At 44.6% G+C, this 26,164-nt stretch overlaps 1 protein-coding gene across 3 annotated transcripts; it reads left to right on the top strand.

The window, feature by feature from the left end:
• On the top strand, nt 1–25,608 carry SMAGP (small cell adhesion glycoprotein). 3 transcript variants are annotated; one of them, XM_067009305.1, is made up of 4 exons: nt 1–272; nt 1,188–1,259; nt 24,043–24,123; nt 24,849–25,608. In XM_067009305.1, exons 2-4 carry the CDS (start codon nt 1,226–1,228, stop codon nt 25,025–25,027), a joined length of 294 nt encoding a protein of 97 aa, XP_066865406.1. In that variant the 5' UTR covers nt 1–272; nt 1,188–1,225; the 3' UTR covers nt 25,028–25,608. The 3 variants fall into 3 exon arrangements, with proteins under 3 accessions (XP_066865406.1, XP_066865407.1, XP_058938828.1); XM_067009306.1 differs by having other exon boundaries at nt 34–267; XM_059082845.2 differs by having other exon boundaries at nt 154–483.
• The last annotated feature ends 556 nt before the right edge of the window (nt 25,609–26,164 follow it).

Genomic DNA, 26,164 nt, shown 5'->3' with positions numbered 1-26,164 from the left:
CTTTCCTCCCGGGGGAGCTGAGGCGGCCCGGCGGGCAGAGGGAACCTGCAGAGGGCGGTTTCTCTCCTCTTTTCCTGTCCCACCCAGTCGGCCGCCCCCCCGCCCCCGGCCGGCCTCGGCAGCTAACTCAGAGCGTCTCGGCGTTGCTTCCTCAGCTCTGGGTCCCTGGCGGGTCCCCGCGGTGCCTGCGGTTCCCGCCCCCGTCCAGTTGAGCAGGACGCGCGGCGCGGCGCGGCGCCTGCCCTTCCCCTGCAGCCCGTCCGACTGGTAAGGTGAGCACGCGGAGGTGGGGAGCCGGGCAGGGCCGGAGGGCCAGGCGAGCCCGGTCGACCACACTCACGCTGCAGCCGCCGCGGCCGCGTCAAGAACTGAAACCGAGAGCGGCCGAGCTTGGGCCTCGGCTGGAGCCTCCCGTCGCGGCGGCTCGGAACCGGTTCTCGGGACGAGCCGCCCTCGGAGCGCAGCGAGCCCTGCCTGGCGCGGGTAACGCAGGAGGGCTCTGGACCGGGGTCGGGGCGCGGGGGGCGGTGCCGCGGGCTCGAGCCCCGACGTCCGTGGACGCCGCGAGGGCCTCAGGGTGCGAGAGTATCGGCCGGGCCGGTGGTGGGCGGCCGCGGGGGCCCGGCCAGCGGGGCTCGGTGGACCGCGCGGACGTTGCAGCGGACGACCGAGGGGGCACCGGGGGTGGAGGCCTGAGCCCCCACAACTGGCCTTCTCGGGCGGGCCAGAGGGCGACTGACGACCCTCCCTCCGGTGCCCGGCGCCTAGCTCCCCGGCCCGGCCCGGCCCGGCCCCGCCGCTGCCCCCGCGCCGGCCCCGAGCCTGGGCCGGGGGCCTGACCTCCCTGCGCTCTCCTGACACCTAGTGGACAGCTCCCCCCAGACTAAGGGGTGGGAGAGAACCGGGGACCTGTTTTCCCGCCTGAGTGAAACTGGGTCCGCTGCTAATTTGCATACATCTACTTAACTTTCTCAGGCCTTGAGAAACCTCCTAGGTGAATGTGGTGGCCCAGTGAAAGGATCCCCGGATTGACGTTCAATAGGGCGGGGGTGGGGGGTGCGGGGGGAGAGTTGGGTAAGGGACTCGGGAAAACCTGGCTCCAAAGGCTTTCCTGGGATTTCCAGTCGTCTTCAGCCCCAGGCATGGGCCCATCCACCTCATTCCGCTCTTTGTCCCTCTTCCTACAGATCTGCACCTCCCTGCAGGTGCCCGTCCACCTGCCGAGATGAGTAGCCTCCCAACCACGCCTTCTCCAGGAGGTAGGTTGAAGGCCTTTCCCACTTAAACTGCCCCACCCCAGCCCAGTCCTGGAATTGCCTGAGCCCTCTGCCCAGGTGGAAAGGCTCCCACTACTCCACCTGCCTCACACCAGAAAAGGTCCTGAGAGGAAGCAGAAGGCAACCAGCGTGCACACTTTAGTGCAGTTTGAATCTGAAGTTTCATGGACCTGGACCGATTTCCTGGTACTACCACTTAGAGCTTTGTGACCTTGTGACCTACCCTCTAAGCTCCAGTCTCATTTGTAAAACGGGGGAAATAGTACCTTATATGTGAGGATTAAATGAGGTAATCCATGTAAAACACCTAGCACAGTGTCTCATATCTAGCAAGCACTCAGTAACATCGGTTATTATTACTGGGTGCTTGTTAGAAAAGCCCACCTATTCCTAGAAAGGAATCCTGCGGCACGTGGGATCTTGGTGCCCCCACCAGGGATCAAACCCGCGGTGCCCCCTGCTTTGAAAGCGCAGAGTCTTCACCCCTGGACCGCCAGGAAAGTCCGTCTGCCTGCTTTCTAATTCCACTCCTCTGATGATTCACTCCAGCATCAAGAATCCCTTGTTCCCCGGAACTATTGTTACCCTCATTCCCTAGTCAAGGATCCCCCTCTTTCCCCTTCACGTTAAGAATGGATTCCCCACCAAAAAAAAAAAAAAAGGAGAGAATGAGAATGGATTCCTACCTTTCATTTCATAACCAAGCTGAGCTGGACAAACCATCAGATATTCATTGGTTGTTTTCATTACATGTTAATTAGGGTAAGGGAGGAACAAAACCTTGGTTGGTCTATACACCTTTGTTTCCTTATGCGGCCTCATTTGTCATTAGGACAGACATTCTCTGCTTTACTGATGTGGAAACAGGTGAGTGAGAACCCCAGGGGAAGTCAAAGGCAGTGTCCTCTGTGACTGGTGATATAGCAATTCAGACCCTTAGTTGCCTGCTGGAGATAAGAAAAGGGAGAAATGGGCAGCAGTCTAGATTAGTTAGTACAGGCTTCATGAGTGGGGAAGGGATGGAGCCCTTACCCTTGAAGGATGGGTGAGGTTTATACAGGCAAAGAGGGGTGCAGCAGGGATTCCAGATAAAGGTAGCGCCGCCACTTCTGAAACTACAGAGACTGTGCTTACTTACCTTGCAAGGTATTCTGGGGGACAGGGCAGAGGACCTACAGAGTAAACCTTCTTGTAAGGAAGAGAGGTGATGCTTGCTTGGGCAGCTGAGAAATTAGGACTTGGACAAAAGCAGAACTATATACATTTTTTTTGAAATTTTGTGGTAAGATAAACATAATATAAATGTTACCATTTTTATTAATTTTTGGTGTACAGTTCAGTGGTATTAAGTATTCAGTGATATTCACATTGCTGTGCAACTGTTACTACCATCCATCTCCAGAACTTTTTCATCTTCCCAAACTGAAACTCTGTATCCATTAAATAATAACTCCTTATTCCCCCTTTCCCACAGCCCCTGGCTACCACCATTATACTTCCTATCTGTATAAATTTGACTAGGTACCTAGTATAAGTGTAATCATACAAAATTTGTCCTTTTGTGTCTGGCTTATTTCACTAGCATAACATTTCCGAGGCTCATCCATTTTGTAGCATGTGTCAGAATTTCCTTCATTTTTAAGGCTGAATAATATTATATGTATATAATGTATATCATTTTGTTTATCCACTCATACATCAATAGATACTTGGGTTGCTTCCACCTTTTGGCTGTTGTGAATACTGCTGCTTGAACGTTGGTGTACAAATATCTCTTCGAGTCCCTGCTTTCAATTCTTTTGGGTATATACCCAGAAGTGTGGTAATTCTGTTTAGTTTTTTGAGGCACTGCCATACTGTTTCCCAGGGTAGCTATACCATTTTACATTCCTACCAGCAATGCATAGGGTTCTAATTTCTCCACATCCTTGACAACACTTGTTATTTTCTGATTTTTTATAGTGGCTATCCTAATGGGTGTGAATGGTATCTCATTGTGGTTTTGATTTACATTTCCCTGTTGATTAGTGATGTTGAACATCTTTTCATGTGTTTATTGGCAACTGTATATCTTTTGGAGAAATGTCTATTCAAGTCCTTGCCCATTTTTCAGTTGTCTGGTTTTGTTGTTGTTGAGTTGTATATTTAAATTTTCAACCCAACAAATGACATGAGTGGAGTGGTATTTTAGGACATATCATATAGTCCCCTACCCACTGGGTCCAAGCAAATCTAAGTTCAGGGACAGAAATGGAGAAATTACAGACAGGGTGAGGGCTTGTACTTTGAAGAATGGGATCATTGAGGGTCTTGCATGTCTCTTCCCCACCTCCCCACCTATGCCCTCTCACATCCCTTTTCCCCAATCTATAAAGATCTCCTAAAGGAGATAATCCTTTAAGAGGGCTGAAAGTGAGGGCCACATTAGAACTTTCAGGGGCCCTTGGCACTTTTGCCTTTGTGGACCATTCCTCCATTTAAAAAGGTAATATGTTAAAAATTGTATTTTACAACTATGTTGGTATAAGGAAGAATACAATATTAATATACAATAAAGTCATTAATGGTTATAATTGATTGATATAGCAATATTATAATTTCCTTGACATAAACATTCAATTTTTTTCTTCTGACTTAAAAAGAAATTAAGATCATTAAAAAACATTTTCATGGGCCCCTAGAAGTATGGTGGACCCTAGGCGCATTGCCTGCTGTGCCTAGTGCATAAGTTGCCCTCTTGGAAGGAGAGTGAGGTGGAATAGGCACTGTCCACTCTGCCTACCCCACTGGGTGAAGCCCATCCCTTGCCATGTCGTCACACTAGCTACATCCTAGGCTGTCCTCACTCTAGATTAGACACTCAGTGTTGTTCATCTCGCTTATTCCTCATCACAACCCTGTGAACGCGTTGCATTCTCATTTTACAGAAGCAAAAACTGAGGTTCAGGGAAGTTAAGAAATTTTCAGAGGTTAGGAAATTTTCCCAAGGTCACACAGCTAATAACTGCAGAGGCAGGATGTTGTGCCAAGTCCTGTATTCTTTCTGTCATGGTATACTGCTCTCAGCCAGTCCACCCCATGGCTGGGGCACATGAAAGAGAAGGAAGGAGAAAGGGAGCAGAATTCTAGGGCGGGTTCCCATGGAAAGGAGAATTGGGGGAGCCGCCCTTTGCTGGGCAGGGCTAGAGCAAATAAATAGGTTGTCAGACTCAGGTGGCAAAGGATCTGATGCCTCAGTGATAAGAGATTTAGCCCAGGAACAAGGGCCACAAACAAACCAACCGGTATCTAGGTTAACAAAAAAAAAAAAAAAAAAAAGGTGAGTGAGCCAAATAGATCTTTTTTTTTGCGGTACGCGGGCCTCTCACTGTTGTGGCCTCTCCCGTTGCGGAGCGCAGGCTCAGCGGCCATGGCTCACTGGCCCAGCCGCTCCACGGAATGTGGGATCTTCCCAGACCGGGGCACAAACCCGCGTCCCCTGTATCGGCAGGCGGACTCTCAACCACTGCGCCACCAGGGAAGCCCACCAAATAGATCTTGAAGTTCATTTGCTGTAGGTTAGGATTTGGGTGGAGCCTCAAATCTCAAATCTTGTGGTCCTCAGCCCCAGGCCTCCCTCCTTAAAGAAAATAGGTGCTACAGTCTTTCTAAGCTTGAGAAGGGAAGGAACAAAGTAACATTCTTTTTTAAAAAAATATTTCTTCTTTCCTTAGTATATTGCCTTTCTTATTTATTTATTTATTTATTTATTTAGTCTGTGCTGGGTCTTGGTTGTGGCACACGGGATCTTCATTGAGGCATGCAGGATCTTTTAATTGCGGTGTGCAGACTTATTAGTTGCGGCATGCAGACTCTTAGTTGCAGCATGCAGACTCATAGTTGAGGCATGTATGCGGGATCTAGTTCCCTGATCAGGGATCGAACCCAGGCCCCCTGCATTGGGAGCACGGAGTCTTACTCACTGGACTGCCAGGGAAGTCCCCAAAGTAACATTCTTATTCCTTTGTTTGGAAGAGGAGACATGAGAGAAATGGGGTAGGAACAGGAGATAATGGAGGGAAAGCTGTAAACCATTTCCCCCCTTGTAGGCCAGGTTTCCTGAACTTAGTTTACTTCGTTGTTGTTCTTTCATTACAAAGCTGTTACATGGCCCTCAGGGAATAACCTTCTAGACTTTGTGTGTGTGTGTGTGTGTGTGTGTGTGTGTGTGTGTGTGTGTGTGTGTGTGTGTGTGTATGTTTATAGTTTTATTTTACTTTACTTTTTTTTTCTCTTTTTAAAAATATTTATTTATTTATTTTTGGCTGCATTGGGTCTTCATTGCTGCACGCGGGCTTTCTCTAGGCGCGCAGGCTTCAGTAGTTGTGGTTCGCAGGCTCTAGAGCACAGGCTCAATGGTTGTGGCACACCAGCTTAGTTGCTCCACGGCATTTGGGGTCTTCCTGGACCAGGGCTCGAACCCGTGTCCCCTGCATTGGCAGACAGATTCTTAACCACTGTGCCACCAGAGAAGCCCTACTTTACATTTTTTTACAAACATGTAATCATATAACACATACTGCTCTAGCAATTTGCTTTTTTCGTCTAACCATATATTCTGTCCCAGTAATTGCAGATCTACCACATTCTTTTTAACAACTGTGTACTATTTCCAGAATGAATGACCTGTCATTTATTTAATCATTCCTCTGCTGATAGACATTCAGATATGTGTCACTCTTGCAAACAGTGCTTTAGTGAACACCCATCCTGCAATAAAACTCTGAGAACCAAACCCAGTGGACACATCAACAAAATGTTTAGCTGGAGGCAGAGCAGGGATGGTCCCAGAAGTTGCAAAGAACCTTGAAGTGAGGAGATAGATTTAAAGCCTAGCTGGGCCAACCACTGAGTGATGGTGGGCTGGTTGACGAAGCTTGCTGAGCTACCTCAATTTTCTGGCTTGTACATAATGAGAATAACAACCCTACTTACATCACATTCTTGGGGTAGGGATAAAATAATGTATGTTTTGCAAACTGTAAGTCACAAATATAGATTATCGTTCTGATACTTAAAGCCCGAAGGCTGGAGCTCATTAGCTCGGACACCCTGTGACTTTTAGTCTGAGAAAAGCTCTTCTGTGTGGAGTAGAATTCAAATTCTTGACTTTTTTGGGGGGGCCTTGCTGCACGGCATGCAGGATCTTAGCTCCCCAACCAGGGATCGAACCCATGCCCCCCCGCAGTGGAAGCACAGAGTCTTACACACTGGACCACCAGGGAAGTCCCTGATTTGTTATAAAATTTTTATTAGACTATAGTTGATTTACAATGTTGTATTAGTTTCTGTTGTACAGTAAAGCGAATCAGTTATACATATACACATATCCACTCTTTTTTAGATTCTTTTGAATTTTTGATTTTTTAATAGACATTTTATTTTGGAATAATTTTAGATTTATAGAAAAGTTGCAAAAATAGTACAGAGAGTTTGTATACCCTTCAGCCTTGTTTCCTCAAATGTCATTTGGTACATTTGACATCGATAGAGGTGACCACAATACATTTGTGAAGACCAGGAAATTAACATTGGTATGATACTGGTTTTTTTTTTTAATATATTATTCTTTTTAATTTTAATTAATTTATTTTTAAATTATTTATTTATTTATTTTGGCTGCACTGGGTCTTAGTTGCAGCACACGAGATCTTCATCGTGGCATGTTTAGTCTCAGCATGAGGACTCTTAGTTGCGGCATGCATGTGGGATCTAGTTCCCCGACCAGGGATCAAACCCGGGACCTCTGCATTGTAAGTGCAGAGTCTTTTTTTTGTGTGTGTGTGTGCTACGGGGGCCTCTCACTGTTGTGGCCTCTCCTGTTGCGGAGCACAGGCTCCCGACGCGCAGGCTCAGCGGCCATGACTCACGGGCCCAGCCGCTCCGCGGCATGTGGGATCTTCCCGGATCAGGGCACGAACCCATGTCCCCTACATCGGCAGGCGGACTCTCAACCACTGCGCCACCAGGGAAGCCATAAGTGCAGAGTCTTCTTACCCACTGGACCACCAGGGAAGTCCCAACATTGGTACGATACTGTTAATTAAACTACAGACTTCATTGAGAGTTCACAAGTTTGAAAATTTGATTTTGTAGAGAATTCTGATAGAACATTTTCAATTTATAAAAATTCTAACATTAAGGATGAGAAAGGTACTGAGGGTCTGATAGTTCAACTACCCGTTCTGTGCTGGAATTCTCTCTGCAGTTCCCCATGAAGCATCTGCCCAGTTTTGCTCTTCGTTCTCTGGGGAAGACATCCATCTCCCATTAGTTTCTGCCATTAGTTCTCTTGTACAGGTCATCGTTGGTATATTCAAAGACAGCATTCAAGTCCTAACCCTCCATCCCCAACTAAGTTTTCACTCAGCTTTCTCTTGCAGGCTTTCCTGATCTGATATGGTTTCCAAGCCATTCACTGTGTTGGCTGCTCAGCTCAAAACTGGCACCCAGATGCAACTCAGCAGTCTAGGAATAGTGCAGAGTAGGGCTACACTGTTGATGCCATTGTAGAGACCGCATTTATATTCATGGTGCCTAAAATAACAGCAAGTTTTAAATATTTTATGATTATAAAAGTCATTATCATCATAAGAAATTTGAAAGATAAAGGAAAAGAAAGAAAATAAAAAGCATCCAAAATTCTATAACCTTCCTATCACTCTGCTGCTATTTGGGGTTCTATCCTTCCAGTGTCGGTGAATTTCTAGTGATCCCACTGTAAGTCTTTTATAGATGCTGCTAAGCTGTGGCTTCCCCATTATTTGTGAGTAGTTGATTTCCCGGACCTAAGAGCAAGGTGTGTGTTGAATTCTCATCTTGTTCAATTTGGCCAATTTCTCCAGTCATTTTAAATCTCTTGTTTATCAGCTTACTAGTTGCCCCTCTAACTTTGAATCCTTCACAGATTTGTTGAACCTTCCCTGAGTCTACTGGGGTCTGTATTTACCCAAAGGACACTAAACCCTTCCACACTCAGCCTGTGTGGAAGGCACCAGTAAGGCAGAACACCAAAACAAAAGCTCTCACAAAGGACTTAATATTCACTTTTTTTTTTTTTGGCTGTGCTTCCTGGCTTGTGGGATCTTAGTTCCTCGACCAGGGATTGAACCTGGGCCCTCGGCAGGGAGAGCTCAGAGTCCTAACAACTGGACAGCCAGGGAATTCCCTCACTATATTTTAAAAACAAGCAAAAAAGCCAAGAGTTGTTACCATAAAGGGAAAATGTATTATCGGACTTTCTTATAACTGTCTTGTGATTTAGTATTTTTATTTTTTTATTTTTAAAAATAACTATTTATTTTTATTATTTATTTATATATTTATGGCTGTGTTGGGTTTTCATTGCTGTGTGCGGGCTTTCTCTAGTTGAGACGGGCAGGGCCTACTCTTCATTGTGGTGCGCAGGCTTCTCATTGCGGTGGCTTCTCCCGCTGTGGAGCACGGGCTCTAGGCGCACAGGCTTCAGTAGTTGTGTCATGTGGACTCAGTAGTTGTGGCTAGCGGGCTCCAGAGCACAGGCTCAGTAGTTGTGGCCCACGGGCTTAGTTGCTCCGCGGCATGTGGGATCTTCCCAGACCAGGGCTCGAACCCGTGTCCCCTGCATTGGCAGGCGGACTCTCAACCACTGCGCCGCCAGGGAAGTCCGTATTTTTATTTTGAATTACACAAAGGCCTTAATTTGGCCCTGGCATGGTCTGACATAATAATATCAATTCAAAAAGAATGAAGGTCAAATCCCAGTGGAAGAAGCTCTGTTTCGAGTGGCATCACTCCATTCCCTGATGGCCAGTTACTCCTCCCCACTTAGTCCTTTTTTTTAAAAAAAATTTTTGGCCGCACTGCAGAGCATGCAGGATCTTAGTTCCCGGACCAGGGATAGAACCCGTGCCCCCTGCATTGGAGGGTGGAATCTTAACCACTGGACCTCCGGGGAAGTCCCTACCCAACTTAGTCCTTAATAAAGCCAGGCTGTGTTACTCCACAGGGATATTGGCAACACTCTATCACGGTTCTGGGATGAGACGTTGGCTATTCAGGCAGCACCTTCAACTCGTCTAACCCTCTCCCCATGCTTACTCTCAGCTGATGACACGGCCTGCTATTTTCTGGAGCAAATTAAAGTTCTCAGAAGAGAACTGCCAAAGACTCCACTCCCCCCATGTATCTACTGCCAACCTCTGTGCCCATGTGCACATTAGTCATGAATGGTCTCTGGTGTCTGCAACCAATCCCTTCATCCGTGCACTGGGTCCCATCCCTTCAAGGACATGGCTCCAGCCGTCAGTTGTTCCCTCTCATCTGAGTCATTCCTGTCCATACATAAACAGGCTGTCATTTCTCCCATCTAAAAAAAGCAAAAATAAACAAAAAACTTGAACTCTCTTCCCCCTCCAGCTATAGCCCTATTTCCCTGCTCAACTTTACAGGAAAAAAAAAGTTTATATTCTGCCTTCAGTGCTTCTCCTTCCCTTTTTTTCCTCTTTCTTTTTTTTTTTATTGAAGTATAATTGATTTACATGTTGTGTTAGTTTCAGGTATACAGCAAAATGATTCAGTTATACATATATATCTATTCTTTTTCAGGTTCTTTTCCCTTATAGGTTATTACAAAATACTGAGTTTAGTGTCCTGTGCTATATGGTAGGTCCTTGTTGGTTATCTATTTTATAGATAGTAGTGTGTATTTGTTAATCCCAAGCTCCTAATTTACCCCTCCCCCCCTTTCCCCTTTGGTAACCATAACTTTGTTTTCTGTGTCTGTCTGTCTATTTCTGTATTATAAATAAGTTCATTTGCTTTTTTTGTTTTTTTAGATTCTACGTATAAGCGATATCATATATTTGTTTTTGTCTGGCTTACTTCACTTAGTATGATAATCTCTAGGTCCATCCATGTTGCTGCAAGTGGCATTATTTCATTCTTTTTATGGCTGAGTTCCATTGTGTGTGTGTGTGCGTGCATGCATGTGTGTGTGTGTTTATGTGTATGTATATATACACCACATCTTCTTTATCCATTCATCTGTCAATTGACACTTAGGTTGCTTTCTTTTATTCTTGAACCCACTCTAAACCAGGCGTTTATACTCAGCACTTCACCAAGCTTCTCTTGTCAAGGTCACTCATGACCTCTGTGGGAAAACCTGGTGGTCCTTGTACTTGGTCTCTTTGGCTGCTACTCCTCAGCTTCCTTTGCTGTTTCCTCCCTGGGCTCAGTCCTTGGTCCTCTTTATCTGTACTTACTCCCTTGGTGATCTCATTCAGTCTCATGGTTGTAAAGATGCTGACTTTTAAAATCTCCAATCCAGACCTCTTCCCCAAATTCCAGTCTTTTTTTTTTTCCCCACACCACACAGCTCATGGGATCCTAGTTCCCTGACCAGGGGTTGAACCCATGCCCTCAGCAGTGAAAGTGCAGTCCTAACCACTGGACCACCAGTGAATTCCCCCAAATTCCAGTCTTGATGTCTGCAATCATGTCCAAAATTGAACTCTGGATCTTCCCCTCTAAACCTGTTCCACCTGCAGGCTTTGCATCTCAGGTAACAGCAGGCCTTCTCTCCCTCCAGTTACCCAGGCCCCAAACCTTGGTGTTATTCGTGACTTCACCCCACATCCTCAGCCTTAACTTCAGAATATATCCAGAATCCACCACTTTCTTCTAAAAAAAAATTTTTTTAAAAATTTATTTATTCATTTATTTGGCTGCATTGGGTCTCAGTTGCAGCATGCGGGATCTTTGTCGCGACATGTGGGATCTTCGTCGACACATGTGGGATCTTTCATTGCAGCACACAGGCTCGGTAATTACCCCGCAGCATGTGGGATCTTAGTTCCCCTACCAGGGATCGAACCCACATCCCCTGCCTTGGAAGGTGGATTCTCAACCACTGGACCACCCAAGAAGTCTCCAGAATCCCACTGCTTTCTCACGGGACTGCTGCTAGACCCAGCCAGTGCCTTTGTGCAAACTAGAAAAAGACTCCCCACTTTGGGTGGATTCAGCTGTGCCCATGTGCTGGGTATAATCTGCTTCTCTTCCTGTCTCCACCTTCCCACAGCCCGTTGTCCACATGCAAAGAGATCCTTTAAAACTCAGTTTCTGTTTCAATTACCTATTGCTGTGTAACAAACCATGTCAACACTTAGTGAATTAAAACAACAGCAATTTATTATTTCTTACCATTCTGGGAGTTGGCTGGGCACTCCTCTGCTGTTTTCATCAGTGCTCACTCATGCAGCTGCAATCTGCTGGAAGGTCCACTGGGCTAGAAGGTCCAAAATGACCTCCATCACATGTCTACCAGTTGGTACTGGCTGTCGGCTGAGCTGGGGATGCCTCAGTTTTCCTCCATGTGGCCTCTTATCCTCCAGTGAGCCAGACTGGTCTTCCTTACACCATGATGGTCTCCGTGTTTCAAAAGGGTAGTCTTTAGAATTTCAGGCCCCACCCTAGACTTAATGAACCATAGTCTGTATTTTTTTTTCATTATTTTATTTTAATTTTTTTATTTTTGGCTGCGTTGGGTCTTTGTTGCTGCATGGGGGCGTTCTCTAGTTGCAGTGAGTGGGGGCTACTCTTTGTTGTGGTGCACAGGCTTCTCACCGCGGTGGCTTCTCTTGTTGCGGAGCACGGGCTCTAGGCACACGGTCTCAGTAGTTGCGGCTTGTGGACTCTAGAGCGCAGGCTCAGTAGTTGTGGCGCATGGGCTTAGTTGCTCTGCGGCATGTGGGATCTTCCCGGGCCAGGGCTCGAACCCGTGTCCCCTTCATTGGCAGGCAGATTCTTAACCACTGTGCCACCAGGGAAGCCCCTATAGTCTGCATTTTAACAAGCTCCCTGGGAGATTCTTATGCACTGCAGAGTTTGAGAAGCACCCCTTTGAAATGTAAATCCAGTCTCTGCTCAGAAACCTCTAAAAGGGTTGCATCTCACTCACTGAAAATGCCAAAGGCTTTCCATGACCTTCAACACCCCTCTTCTACAGCCCCCTCGACTTCACCTGCTCCTCCGCTCCCCTTTGCTCCTTCCAAGTGACCTCCATGATGCACCTTTAACATGCTGAGCCTGTGACGGCTCCAGGTGCTTTTCAGTATTTGATGGCCTTACCTTGAACTTGCTGTTCCCTCTGCCTGGAATGTTCCTCTCCCACGTCTCCTCATGGCTGCCTCCCTCTCCTTCTATAGGTGTTTATTTTACTCAAGTCGCCTCGTCAGGGACACTCCCTGACCACCCCTATCCACATCCCAACTCCTTATCCCCCTTCCTGATTTTATTTTCTGTATGGCACTAACCAACATCTAATATAGTATATCTTTTACTTCTTTAACCTGTTTATTGTCCGTCTTCCCCCCTCATGATGTATATTGTATGACAAAATGTTTTTTAAGGTGTGGTAAAATTATACATAACATAAAATTTACCTTTTTTTAATTACTTTTTTTGAATTTTATTTTTTATACAGCAGGTTCTTATTAGTTATCTGTTTTATACATATTAGTGTATACATGTAAATCCCAATCTCCCAGTTCATCACACCACCACACCCCTGCCCCCCTGCTTTCCCCCCTTGGTGTCCATACATTTGTTCTCTACATCTGTGTCTCAGTTTCTGCCCTGCAAACCTGTTCATCTGTACCATTTTTCTAGATTCCACATATATGCATTAATATATGATATTTGATTTTCTCTTTCTGACTTACTTCACCCTGTATGACAGTCTCTAAGTCCATCCACATCTCTACAAGTGACCCAATTTCGTTCCTTTTTATGGCTAATATTCCACTGTATATATGTACCATATCTTCTTTGTCCAGTCAATGGGCATTTAGGTTGCTTCCATGACCTGGCTATTGTAAATACTGCTGCAATGAACATTGGGGTGCATGTGTCTTTTTGAATTACAGTTTTCTCTGGGTATATGCCCAGGAGTGGGATTGCTGGGTCATATGGTAATTCTATTTTTAGTTTTTTTTTTTTTTTTTTTTTTTTGCAGTACGTGGTCCTCTCACTGTTGTGGCCTCTCCCGTTGAGGAGCACAGGCTCCAGACGCGCAGGCTCAGCGGCCATGGCTCACAGGCCCAGCTGCTCTGCGGCATGTGGGATCTTCCCAGACTGGGGCATGAACCTGTGTCCCCTGAATCGGCAGGCAAATTCAACCACTGCGCCACTAGGGAAGCCCATCTGCCCATTTTTTTATTGGGTTCTTTTTTTAAATATTGAGCTGCATGAGCTTTTATATATTTTGGAGATAAATCCTTTGTCCACTGATTCGTTTGCAAATATTTTCTCCCATTCTGAGGACTGTCTTTTCGTCTTGTTTATAGTTTCCTTTGCTATGCAAAAGCTTTTAAATTTCATCAGGTCCCGTTTGTTTATTTTTGTTTTTATTTCCATTACTCTGGGAGGTGGGTCAAAAAAGATCTTGCTCTGATTTATGTCAAAGAGTGTTCTTCCTATATTTTCCTCTAAGAGTTTTATGGTGTCCAGTCTTACATTTAGGTCTTTAATCCATTTTGAGTTGATTTTTGTGTATGGTGTTAGGGAGGATTCTAATTTCATTCTTTTACATGTAGCTGTCCAGTTTTCCCAGTACCACTTATTGAAGAGACTCTCTTTTCTCCATTGTATATCCTTGCCTCCTTTGCCATAGATTAGTTGACCATAGGTGTGTGGGTCTATCTCGGGCTTTCTATCCTGTTCCAAAGATCTATATTTCTGTTTTTGTGCCAGTACCACATTGTCTTGATTACTGTAGCTTTGTAGTATAGTGTGAAGTCAGGGAGTCTGATTCCTCCAGCTCTTGTTTTTTTTTTCCCTCAAGATTGCTTTGGCTATTCGGGGTCTTTTGTGTCTCCACGCAAATTTTAAGATTTTTTTGTTCTAGTTCTGAAAAATGCCATTGGTAATTTGATAGGGATTACACTGAATCTGTAGATTGCTTTGGGTAGTATAGTCATTTTCACAATATTGATTCTTCCAATCCAAGAACATGGTATATCTCTCCATCTGTTTGTGTCATCTTTGATTTCTTTCATCAGTGTCTTACAGTTTTCTGAGTACAGGTCTTTTACCTCCTTAGGTAGGTTTATTCCTAGGTATTTTATTCTTTTGGTTGCAGTGGTGAATGGGATTTTCCCCTTAATTTCTCTTTCTAATCTTTCATTGTTAGTGTATAGGAATGCAAGAGATTTCTGTGCGTTAATTTTGTATCCTGCAACTGCACCAAATTGATTGATTAGCTCTAGTAGTTTTCTGGTGGCATGTTTAGGGTTATCTATGTATAGTATCATGTCATCTGCAAACAGTGACAGCTTTACTTCTTTTCCAGTTTGTATTCCTTTTATTTCTTTTTCCTCTCTGATTGCCATGGCTAGGACCTCCAAAACTATGTTGAATAATAGTGGTGAGAGTGCACATCCTTGTCTTGTTCCTGAACTTAGAGGAAATGCTTTCAGTTTTTCACCATTGAGAATGATGTTTGCTGTGGGTTTTGTCGTATATGGCCTTTATTATGTTGAGGTAGGTTCCCTCTATGCCCACTTTCTGGAGAGTTTTTATCATAAATGGGTGTTGAATTTTGTCAAAAGCTTTTTCTGCATCTATTGAGATGATCATATGGTTTTCATCCTTCAATTTGTTAATATGGTGTATCACATTGATTGGATTGCTTATATTTAAGAATCCTTGGATCCCTGGGATAAATCCCACTAGATCATGGTGTATGATCCTTTTAATGTGTTGTTGTATTCTGTTTGCTAGTATTTTGTTGAGGATTTTTGCATCTATATTCATCAGTGATATTGGTCTGTAATTTTGTTTTTTTGTAGTATATTTGTCCGGTTTTAGTATCAGGGTGATGGTGGCCTCATAGAATGAGTTTGGGAGTGTTCCTTCCTCTGCAATTTTTTGGAAGAGTTTGAGAAGGAAGGGTGTTAGCTCTTCTCTAAATGTTTGGTAGAATTCACCTGTGAAGCCATCTGGTCCTGGACTTTTGTTTTTTGTAAGATTTTTAATCACAGTTTCAATTTCATTACTTCTGATTGGTCTGTTCATATTTTCTGTTTCTTCCTGGTTCAGTTTTGGAAGGTTATACCTTTCTAAGAATTTGTCCGTTTCTTCCAGATTGTCCATTTTATTGGCATAGAGTTGCCTGTAGTAGTCTCTTAGGATGCTTTGTATTTCTGCGGTGTCCATTGTAACTGCTCCTTTTTCATTTCTAATTTTATTGATATGAGTCTCTCCATCTTTTTCTTGATGAGTCTGGCGAAAGGTTATCAATTTTGTTAATCTTCTCAAAGAATCACCTTTTAGTTTTATTAATCTATGCTATTGTTTTCTTTGTTTCTATTTCATTTATTTCTGCTCTGATCTTTATGATTTGTTTCCTTCTACTAACTTCAGGTTTTGTTTGTTCTTCTTCAGTTCCTTTAGGTATAAAATTAGACTGTTTATTTGAGTTTTTTCGTGTTTCTTGAGGTAGGATTGTATTGCTATAAACTTCCCTCTTAGAACTGCTTTTGCTGCATCCCATGGGTTTTGGATCGTCGTGTTTTCATTGTCATTTGTCTCTAGATATATTTTGATTTCCTCTTTGATTTCTTCAGTGATCTCTTGGTTATTTAGTAACGTATTGTTTAGCCTCCATGTGCTTGTGCTTTTTACATTTTTCCCTGTAATTTATTTCTAATCTCATAGCGTTGTGGTCGGAAAAGCTGCTTGATATGATTTCATTTTTCTTAAATTTACCAAGGCTTGATTTGTGACCCAAGATGTGATCTATCCTGGAGAATGTTCCATGTGCACTTGAGAAGAAAGTGTAATCTGCTGTTTTTGGATGGAATGTCCTGTAAATGTCAATTAAATCTTTCTGGTTGGGCTTCCCTCGTGGCACAGTGGTTGAGAGTCCGCCTGCCGATGCAGGGGACACGGATTCGTGCCCTGGCCCGGGAAGATCCCACGTGCCGCGGAGCGGCTGGGCCTGTGAGCCATGGCTCCTGGGCCTGCGCGTCTGGAGCCTGTGCTCTGCAATGGGAGGGGCCACAACAGTGAGAGGCCCGCGTAGCACACACACAAAAAATCTTTCTGGTCTATTGTGTCATTTAAAGCTTATGTTTCCTTGTTAATTTTCTGTCTGGATGATCTGTCCATTGGTGTAAGTGAGGTGTTAAAGTCCCCCACTATTATTGTGTTACTGTCAATTTCCTCTTTTATATCTGTTAGCGGTTGCCTTATGTATTGAGGAGCACCTATGTTGGGTGCATATATATTTATAATTGTTGTATCTCCTTCTTGGATTGAGCCCTTGATCATTATGTAGTGTCCTTCCTTGTCTCTTGTAACAGTCTTTATTTTGAAGTCATTTTATCTGATATGAGTATTGCTACTCCAGCTTTCTTTTGATTTCCATTTGCATGGAATATATTTTTCCATCCCCTCACTTTCAGTCTGTATGTGTCCCTAGGTCTGAAGTAAGTCTCTTTTAGATAGCATATATATTGGTCTTGTTTTTGTATCCATTCAGCAAGCCTGTGTCTTTTGGTTGGAGCATTTAATCCATTCATGTTTAAGGTAATTATCAATATGTATGTTCCTGTTACCATTTTCTTAATTGTTACGGTTTTGTTTCTGTAGGTCCTTTTCTTCTCTTGTGTCTCCCACTTAGAGAAGTTCCTTTAGCATTGTTGTAGAGCTGGTTTAGTGGTGCTGAATTCTCTTAGCTTTTGCTTGCCTGTAAAGCTTTTGATTTCTCTTTCGAATCGGAATGAGATCCTTGCCAGGTAGAATAATCTTTGTTGTAGCTTCTTGCCTTTCATCACCGTAAATATATCATGCCACTCCCTTCTGGCTTGTAGAGTTTCTGCTGAGAAATCAGCTGTTAACCTTACGGGAGTTCTCTTGTATGTTGTTTGTCATTTTTCCCTTGTTGCTTTTAATACTTTTTCTTTGTCTTTAATTCTTGTCAGTTTGATTAATATGTGTCTTGGCGTGTTTCTCCTTGGGTTTATCCTACCTAGGACTCTCTGTGCTTCCTGGACTTGGGTGGCTATTTCCTTTCCCATGTTAGGGAAGTTTTCGACTATAATCTCTTCAAATATTTTCCTGGGTCCTTTTTCTCCATCTTCTCCTCCTGGGACCCCTATAATGAGAATGTTGGTGCATTTAATACTGTCCCAGAGGTCTCTTAGGCTGTCTTCATTTCTTTTCATTCTTTTTTCTTTAATCTGTTCCATGGCAGTGAATTCCACCATTCTGTCTTCCACGTCACTTATCCGTTCTTCTCCCTCAGTTATTCTGCTATTGATTCCTCTAGTGTATTTTTTATTTCAGTTATTGTATTGTTCATCTTTGTTTGTTTGTTCTTTGATTCTTCTAGGTGTTTGTTCTTTAATTCTTCTAGGTCTTTGTTAAACATTTCTTGCATCTTCTTGATCTTTGCCTCTATTCTTTTTCCAAGGTCCTCGATCATGGATCATCTTCACTATCATTATTCTGAATTCTTTTTCTGGAAGGTTGCCTATCTCCACTTCATTCAGTTGTTTTTCTGGGGTTTTATATTGTTCCTTCATCTGGTGCATAGTCCTATGCCTTTTCATTTTGTCTGTCTTTCTGTGAATGTGGTTTTAGTTCCACAGGCTGCAGGATTGTAGTTCTTCTTGCTTCTGCTGTCTGCCCTCTGGTGGATGAGGCTATCTAAGAGGCTTGTGCAAGCTTCCTGATGGGAGGTACTCGTGGTGGGTAGAGCGGGGTGTTGCTCTGATGGGCAGAGCTCAGTAAAACTTTAATCTGCTTCTCTGCTGATGGGTGGAGCTGGGTTCCCTCCCTGTTGGTTGTTTGGCCTGAGGCAACCCACCACTGGAGGCTGCAGGCTCTTTGGTGGGGCTAATGGCAGACTCCTGGATGGCTCATGCCAAGGAGGAACTTCTGCTGCCAGTGTCCTTGTCCCCGTGGTGAGCCACAGCCACCCCCCGCCTCTGCAGGAGACCCTCCAACACTAGCAGGTAAGTCTGGTTCAGTCTTCTATGGGGTCACTGCTCCTTCCCCCTGGGTCCTGGTGCGCACACTACTTTGTGTGTGCCCTCCAAGAATGGAGTCTCTGTTTCCCCCAGTCCTGTCAAAGTCCTGCAATCAAATCCTGCTGGCCTTCAAAGTCTGATTCTCTGGGAATTCCTCCTCCCAGTGCCAGACCCCCAGGTGAGGAAGCCTGACATGGGGCTCAGAACCTTCACTCCACTGGGTGGACTTCTGTGGTATAAGTGTTCTCCAGTTTGTGAGTCACCCACCCAGCAGTTATGGGATTTGATTTTATTGTGATTGCACCCCTCCTACCATCTCATTGTGGCTTCTCCTTTGTCTTTGGATGTGGGGTATCTTTTTTGTTGAGTTCCAGTGTCTTCCTGTCGATGATTGTTCAGCAGTTAGTTGTGATTCCAGTGCTCTCTCAAGAGGGAGTGAGTGCACGTCCTTCTACTCCACCATCTTGAACCAATCCTAAAATTTACCATTTTAAAGGATACAGTTCAGTGGCATTATGTACATTCACATTGTTGTGCAACCATCACCATCATCCCTCTAGAACTTTCTCATCATCCCAAACTGAAACATGGTAGCCATTAAACAATAACTCCTCATTCTCCCCTCTTCCCAGCTCTTGATAACACTGTCTCTCTCTATGAATTTCACTATTCTAGGTACCTCAGACAAGTGGAATCATATGATATTTGTCCTTTTGTGACTGGATTATTTCAGTTAGCATGATGTCTTCAAAGTTCATCCACATAGTAGCATGTGTCAGAACGTCATTCCTTTTTAAGGCTGAATAATATTCCATTGTGTGTGTTTATATATACCATATTTTGTCTATCTGTTCATCTGTTGATGGACATTTGAGTTGTTTCACTTTTTAGTTACTGTGAATAATGCTGCTGTGAATATTGGTGTACAAATATCTGTTTGAGTTCCTGCTTTCATTTCTTTTGCGTAGATACTCAGAAGTAAAATTGCTGGATCATATGATAATTCTGTTTAGTTTTTTAAGGAACTGTGAAGGTGTGAATTTTTGCTTGTTGTGTTCACTAATGTATGCCCAGGACCTTGAAAGAACCCTGGCACGAAGTACACACTCCGTAAATACTTGTTGAATTAGCCTTTTAATTTCTCTGTCTATGAACCTGGAACCTCAGTCTAAAAAGGCTGTGTGACTTGTCTGACCCAGCTTGCTCCTAGTGGTCTCACATTAACTCTTAATGCTTGTGGTTTCAAGTTCAGGACCCCCAAAGCAGTTCCTTATAACTTGTTCTAGAATTTTGCTGAGGAACTATATCAATTTCACCAGTTGTTTACAGAATACACCTCTTTCTTTGGCCCTTCAGGCTCCTGGCCCCTCTGTCTTTCTCAGAAGCTCCTGTATCATCAATAGCGATCCCATTTACATGTTCTTTCGGTGCCCTTGGCTGTCACTTACCTGGATCCCTTTTAGATTAGCTTGGTGCTTTCTGGGTTGTGTCCCTTCTCTTGAGCCTACTTCCCCACGTCACCAAGGCTCCTGCTCTCCTGTAGTGCAGAAATCATTCTCTTTGATAGGAGACAGAGGCAAAATGGGCTGGGAGAATTCTAGTTTCTCTGTTACCTCTGTTCAGGCCCAGACAGCAAGCCTGGCCCATTTCCTTGTTTTTGCTCCAAATATAACACTTTTAAAATTGTCCTTCCAATGTGTTTGCCAACTTGAGCTGTATAGAGCTTCCTGACACTATTCTTTTAAGTTTCTGCTTTTAACCTTTATGTGCATTTTTGAAAAGATTCAAATTCTGAAATCACATTACTGGAAATGGGCTTACAGGAAAGACAGAATTGGGACAGAACACTCAAAACTTATGAAACATTGTAATGAGAACCCTAAAAATACAACAGTCTGAATTAAAATATTGGCAGTTAAATCTCCACCAGCATTGAACCTTGAATCCCTGTCTGTCCTAGACCCCCTGTGCCCTGGGGAGTGTGCTTCCTCCTTTTAGAAGTTGGTTCCAGAGAGACTTAACTTTCAACAGAGATTATTTTCATCAAAAATAAAAATCTGATGTAGGATCTGCCTTCTTCTAGTGTTTTCTCATAGAGGTAGATTTCATATAAAGGTAAATTTCTTACATGGCTCTGCCTTCTTCTAACGTTTGTGTATAGAAGTAATTGTTTTTTGTACCTCCTTCATTTGTACTTAGTGTGTCACCAGATGGCTTAATATAAGTGGAAACCAACTGATAACTGTGTCCAAGGAAGGTACTTCTAGTGCATTTTATGTTTCTTAAGGTCTTTATTGATGAAATGTACTCTTCAGTTGTAGAAAGCTTGAGGTTGCATATGAACCAACGTGACTGATATCATTCTGATATAATTCCCTGCTCACCCGTCGCCTGTGAGCAAGTTCACATTATAGGAGCACTCTTTGTAATGCAACGGTCTGTATTTGATTGTGGTCCTCTGGTTTTTCTTCCGCAACTGTCCATATCTTTTAAAACCTTGCACTTTTGGAAAGCTCGTTGTGCTGCCTCATTGTTATCTTTTGTTACCTCTTCCTCTTTTTCCCTATTGGAAAAGAAAAGAAAAGGACAGTGGTAGGAAGGCTTAGTATAAATACCTTGCTTGGGCTTTGGAGGGGCTAGTCCTGGATTCAGATCTTGGCTCCATCCACTGTTCCTTCATATGTAATACAAGGGATGTCACTTAACTCTTCCCGGGCCTCAGGGTCCACATTGGCAAATAAAAACACCTGCTGTGAAGTGGTTGGTATTCTAAGGATTAATAATTATGTATACGAAATGCCCAGCACAAAGCAGGGACTTAGCAAATGGCAGCTGTTATAATTGGGATTATTTGCAGAATTTCCCAACTAGGAGTCATCTACCCTCCTGGATTCTCTTTCCGAGGACTCATACATATCTGTTCTCTGAAGCCTCACTAAAATTCAGCTCTGTGGTTGGGTCCCTGGTGACCCTCATCACTGCTGCCTGCCCAGAATCTATGACAGTGCCTCTGGCACATGGTAGGTGCAAACTAAATTCTTGTTGATCGATTGAACTGAATCTTACACATCTTTTTATTGAAGCTTCTGTACATACATTATTCTTCTCGGTGCTTTGTGTATCTTAAGTTCTCAAATGTTTAAGAAAGACAAAACTGAGAGCAGCTGTATAGAACTCTAGATCAATGGTGGGAAGATGGTGTCCAGCCCCAGGACATTTGGGGGAGGAAAGCGTGCATGGTGAGGGGCAGCGGTCTGAAGCAGTGGTCAGGTGGGTAAGCTTCAGGGCTTATCTTTGATGGAAGTCACAGTATAATCTCAGAAGTGATAGCCCATCACTTTGGCTGTATTCTGTTTGTTAGAACCTAGTCACTGGGTCCAGCTGACACACGGGGAGAGGGGCTTACACAAGGATATAAACACCAGGAGGTGGGAATCATTGGGATTCATCTTAGAAGCTGCCTACCACACTCCTTTTTTACGCATGGGAGAGAAACTGAGGCTCGGAGAGGTTTGGTAACTTCCTCAAGGTTACCTAGGACTACACTGGGGCAGGATTCAAACCTAGAGCGGCTTTCCCTTTTCATGATGCTTGCCTGCACGTTTTCTCATTTAGCCTTCACGATAGCCCTGCGGAGTTGGTTTATATAGTTCCTACTGGTTACAGGTGAAAATGGATGGATGAATCCATTGAATTGCCCGAAGCCACAAAGTAGCTGACTGTATCACCGCTCCTAAAGAAAGAGTGGAGAAGGGTTTGGCCTGGCCCTGGGAGCAGGGTGGCGATCCAGGCAGCCCACATCTTGCTTTTTTTCCTGTGGCAAGACCAGGACGGTTCAACAAGCCTCCCCTGGCCTGTGTGAGAAGGTCTTTCAACACCACTGACCCCTCTTGGCACTGCTCCCAGGCTCACCAGACCACCGCTAGTGACTGAATTTCCCTCGTCCTGGATGGAATCCTGAAGGTGTTGGGCGAGAGACAGGAATCAGGCTCAGGCCCTGTGCTCCGGCCACACTGGCCTTTGGGTCCTCTCATCTTGGAGCTTTTGATCCAGGCTCTTCCCGCTGCCTAGAATGTGCCCCACCTCCCGCCCCTTTCATCCTGTAAACTCCTACCCCTGCTTCAGCCCCCAGCTCAAATCCTGCTTCCTGAGGAGGCTGTTCTGCTGGAAGACTAGCTCAGGCCCCTCTGCCACATGCCCTCCTAAGCTCCAGATGTTGCCTTTGCCACACATATCACAGTTCTTAACTGTTAACTTGCTGTGGTGGAGGCTGAGCCTCGGGGAAGGTGGACCATGTCTGTTTCGCTTGCCCCCAGTGTGCCTGGCACACACCTGGCAGAGAGTAGAGAGTTAATGAGTGCTGCTATTATTGTTTATTGAATGAATACTAAGGTGCCTCCTGTGGGTGATTTTAGGGTCAGTCAGACTGTTTTCCCCAGGATACCTCTGTCCTGCAGTAACTAACCTTTTCAAACCCCTACACTAAAATGCTAACTAGGAGAGAACTGAAGGGCTTCCTGACTTCTTTTGGAAACACTTAGAAGTCTGGGTAGTGACTTTAGGAGTGGGACTTTCAGGCTCTGAAGGACAGATAGACCAATAGCAGAAGGAGATATGGAATATATTTTAGGGTAGGAGAGGCCTTATTTCAGAACCTTTCAAATTGCAGGGCTTACTCTGGAAGCATAGAAAAAGGTTTTAATAAGGGAAGGAGCATTATTTCATTATTAAAAAATGTTTACAAAGAGTTTATAAAAACAGTGAAGAAATGCATGTGGCATATAATATAAATATATTGATATATACATGTATATACATTTATCTTTTTTTTTTTTTTTTTACGGTACTCGGGCCTCTCACTGTTGTGGCCTCTCCCTTTGCAGAGCACAGGCTCCGGACGCGCAGGCTCAGCGGCCATGGCTCACGGGCCCAGCCGCTCCGTGGCATGTGGGATCTTCCCGGACCAGGGCACGAACCCGCATCCCCTGCATCGGCAGGCGGACTCTCAACTACTGCGCCACCAGGGAAGCCCTGTACATTTATCATTTGATCTCATTTATGCAAAAATGTATTCCTAATAATAGCTTACCCTTATTGAATTACTTAATACATGTCACAACAACCCTATAAAGTAGGTACTATTATCTCTATTTTCCAGATGAGGATGCTGATGCACAGAGGGGTTAGGTAATTTTCTGAAGATCACACAGCTAGTAAAAGAGCTCAGATTGGGGCTTCCCTGGTGGCGCAGTGGTTGAGAGTCTGCCTGCCAATGCAGGGGATGCAGGTTCGTGCCCCGGTCCAGGAGGATCCCACATGCCGCGGAGTGGCTGGGCCTGTGAGCCATGGCCATTGAGCCTGCGCGTCCGGAGCCCGTGCTCCGCAACGGGGGAGGCCACAACAGTAAGAGGCCCGCGTACTGCAAAAAAAAAAAAAAAGAGCTCAGATTGGAACCTCGTCAGTCAGCTCTAGAGCCCATACTTTAACCACTATGTTAGAGAGAAATCCATCAAAATGTTTATCATCTTTGGCGGTGGTTTGTTTTCTCCTCTATTGTCGAGGTTTTTCTATACAGATGGTCCTATACGAGTTAAATGATAAAAGTCTGAAGAGGGAGGAAGGTGGGGTAGTGAAATTGAAGGACAAACATGTGTTTTAGAACAAAAGAATTCACCCCATTTCCTTTTCCACTTTGCTAAATTTTCCAGAAGAACTGATGGCCACCCGAATCCTACAGGCCACTGAGGCCCTGTCCCCAGAAGCTGAAGCCAGCACAGCACTCATTGCAGGTAACAGGCTCTGAGCCAAATCAAGGCACCTTCTGAGCTCAGGGGCTCTGTTGCTCCAGAGACAATGTGATAGACCAGGATTTTCCCTACATGGGAAAGCACCACAAATTAGACCAAATCCATTAATGGGTTCGTTTTGGCATGCAAGTTATATTAGACACACACACACACACACACACACACACACACACACACACACACAAGGTTATAAAAGACTCTTAGAGGCTTCATGTCAGAGGTACTGCCAGTAAATGACAGGTTGGGATGTGGCCACAAATAGCTGCAGTGCATCTGGGCACTACAGTTGAGTATGGGGGTAGGGATAAGGATGTGTGCAGTTTGTTGAGTGGGTGAGAAAGGGGATGGGAGGGATCAGAAACCCCTACCGGAGGCTATGAATTTTAAAACCCTTCCTGTTGGGATAAGCGATTTCCTGTTTCCCTCCTTCCTGTTTCTATCATAATCATCAGGAACTAGTTGAGAGGGAGTTCAGTTTTGTCAGAAATCAACAGCCTTGTGTCCCTAAGCACAAAGAGACTCCAAATATCATGTACCAAGGAAGTCGGGCTTGGTGGGAGAATATGGATTTGGAAGTGGACGCTAGTTAACTTCAGCAGGAGGATCCTCACCAAGAGTGAGGGAATCGTCTAATGCAGGGGACCTTGTGAGTTACTGAGACGTCCTCAATCCTGAAACATCTCTGCATTTTCCCTCTCCTTTCCAAGTTGTTATCACAGTGGTCTTCCTCACGCTGCTCTCAGTCGTGATCTTGATCTTCTTTTACCTGTACAAGAACAAAGGCAGCTACATCACCTACGAACCTGCAGAAGGCGAGCCCGGCGCCGTCCTCCAGATGGAGAGCAACTCAGCCCAGGGCAGGGCGAAGGAGGAATATTTCATCTAAGGTTCCCAGACCCCAAGGAGCTTATCCAGGCTCCAGTGCTAACACACAATTCATTAGGTGAAAGTTTTATCTGAAACCGGTGAGAAGCATCGACTGATATGGGCAGAACTGACCTCCTTCTGGGACACAGGCACAAGTGCTAACATCACCGACGCCAGGGACCGGGGACACGAAGAAAGCTGCTCATGACGTCTCTAGCCAGGCCTTTGTCATGCAGCCGGTGCTTCTGGCTGACCAACGAGGTTGAGCTGTACCAGGCAACACTGGAGTATGTGCCCAGTCATCTTCACTTTTTTCACAGGTCGAAGGGAAGGAGGAGAGTTGGGGGTCACTGGATGCTCCTCTGTCCCATACCTGGTCACCTAGTGACAGCGCAAGTGGAAATAGTGTCCCATAGAAGTTCTTCCCAGAGGCCGGACACCACAGTGAAAGACCAGGCCAGGAGGGGCAGGAGACTGTGGAGACCTCTCTCCTGATGAATGTGCCACATCCCTTAATCTGAGCCCTTCCTTTCCATATTCCCCAGCAAGCCAGACTTATGCTATTTATCTCAGAATTAAAATCTTTCATTGATACAGAAATCAGATTCTCATGTGCAAGAAATAACTACCTTTACACTTTATCTTTGCTTAAACTTTGACAGTTTCTTTTGCTCACTTAACTCCTTTGCCTGTGTTCTCTCCCAAGCAAAGGGGGCCCCAGGGAAGTTTCGGAAGTTCCCAGAACAATCTCAGGGTCTTGAAACAAAGATGGTCCTGGGAAGTTTGTCCTAGAAGAATGTCATTAGAAACATACCCTGGGGGATTAGTTGTTACGCCTGCATCCTGGCAAGGGCCAGAATTTCCCAGACCCATTCTGCGTACACACAGAGGGAACCAGGAACAACCTACCTATAACTTTTCCCACCAGTGCCCTTTATATCAAGCCCAAAGAGGCTTCTTGGAGCTAACTTCGTCTCAAAATGAGGTATGTTTAAAAGGTACAATGTTTTGGTAGAAATCATTAGCTCTTCAGGTATTGTTTACTTTGCAATTAAGCTGTATCTCTTTCAAGGTCTTAAATATATTGCCTCCATTGTTCAAGCTCAAGTCCACCCAAGGTGAGACCCAAGAGTTGAGGGATCAATCTTGGCAACCT

Source organism: Kogia breviceps, chromosome 12 (genome assembly GCF_026419965.1).
Source record: "Kogia breviceps isolate mKogBre1 chromosome 12, mKogBre1 haplotype 1, whole genome shotgun sequence".
Taxonomy (NCBI): Eukaryota; Metazoa; Chordata; class Mammalia; order Artiodactyla; family Physeteridae; genus Kogia; species Kogia breviceps.
The sequence above is the reverse complement of the archived record's forward strand: the minus strand, read 5'-3'. Positions and strand labels throughout refer to the sequence as shown.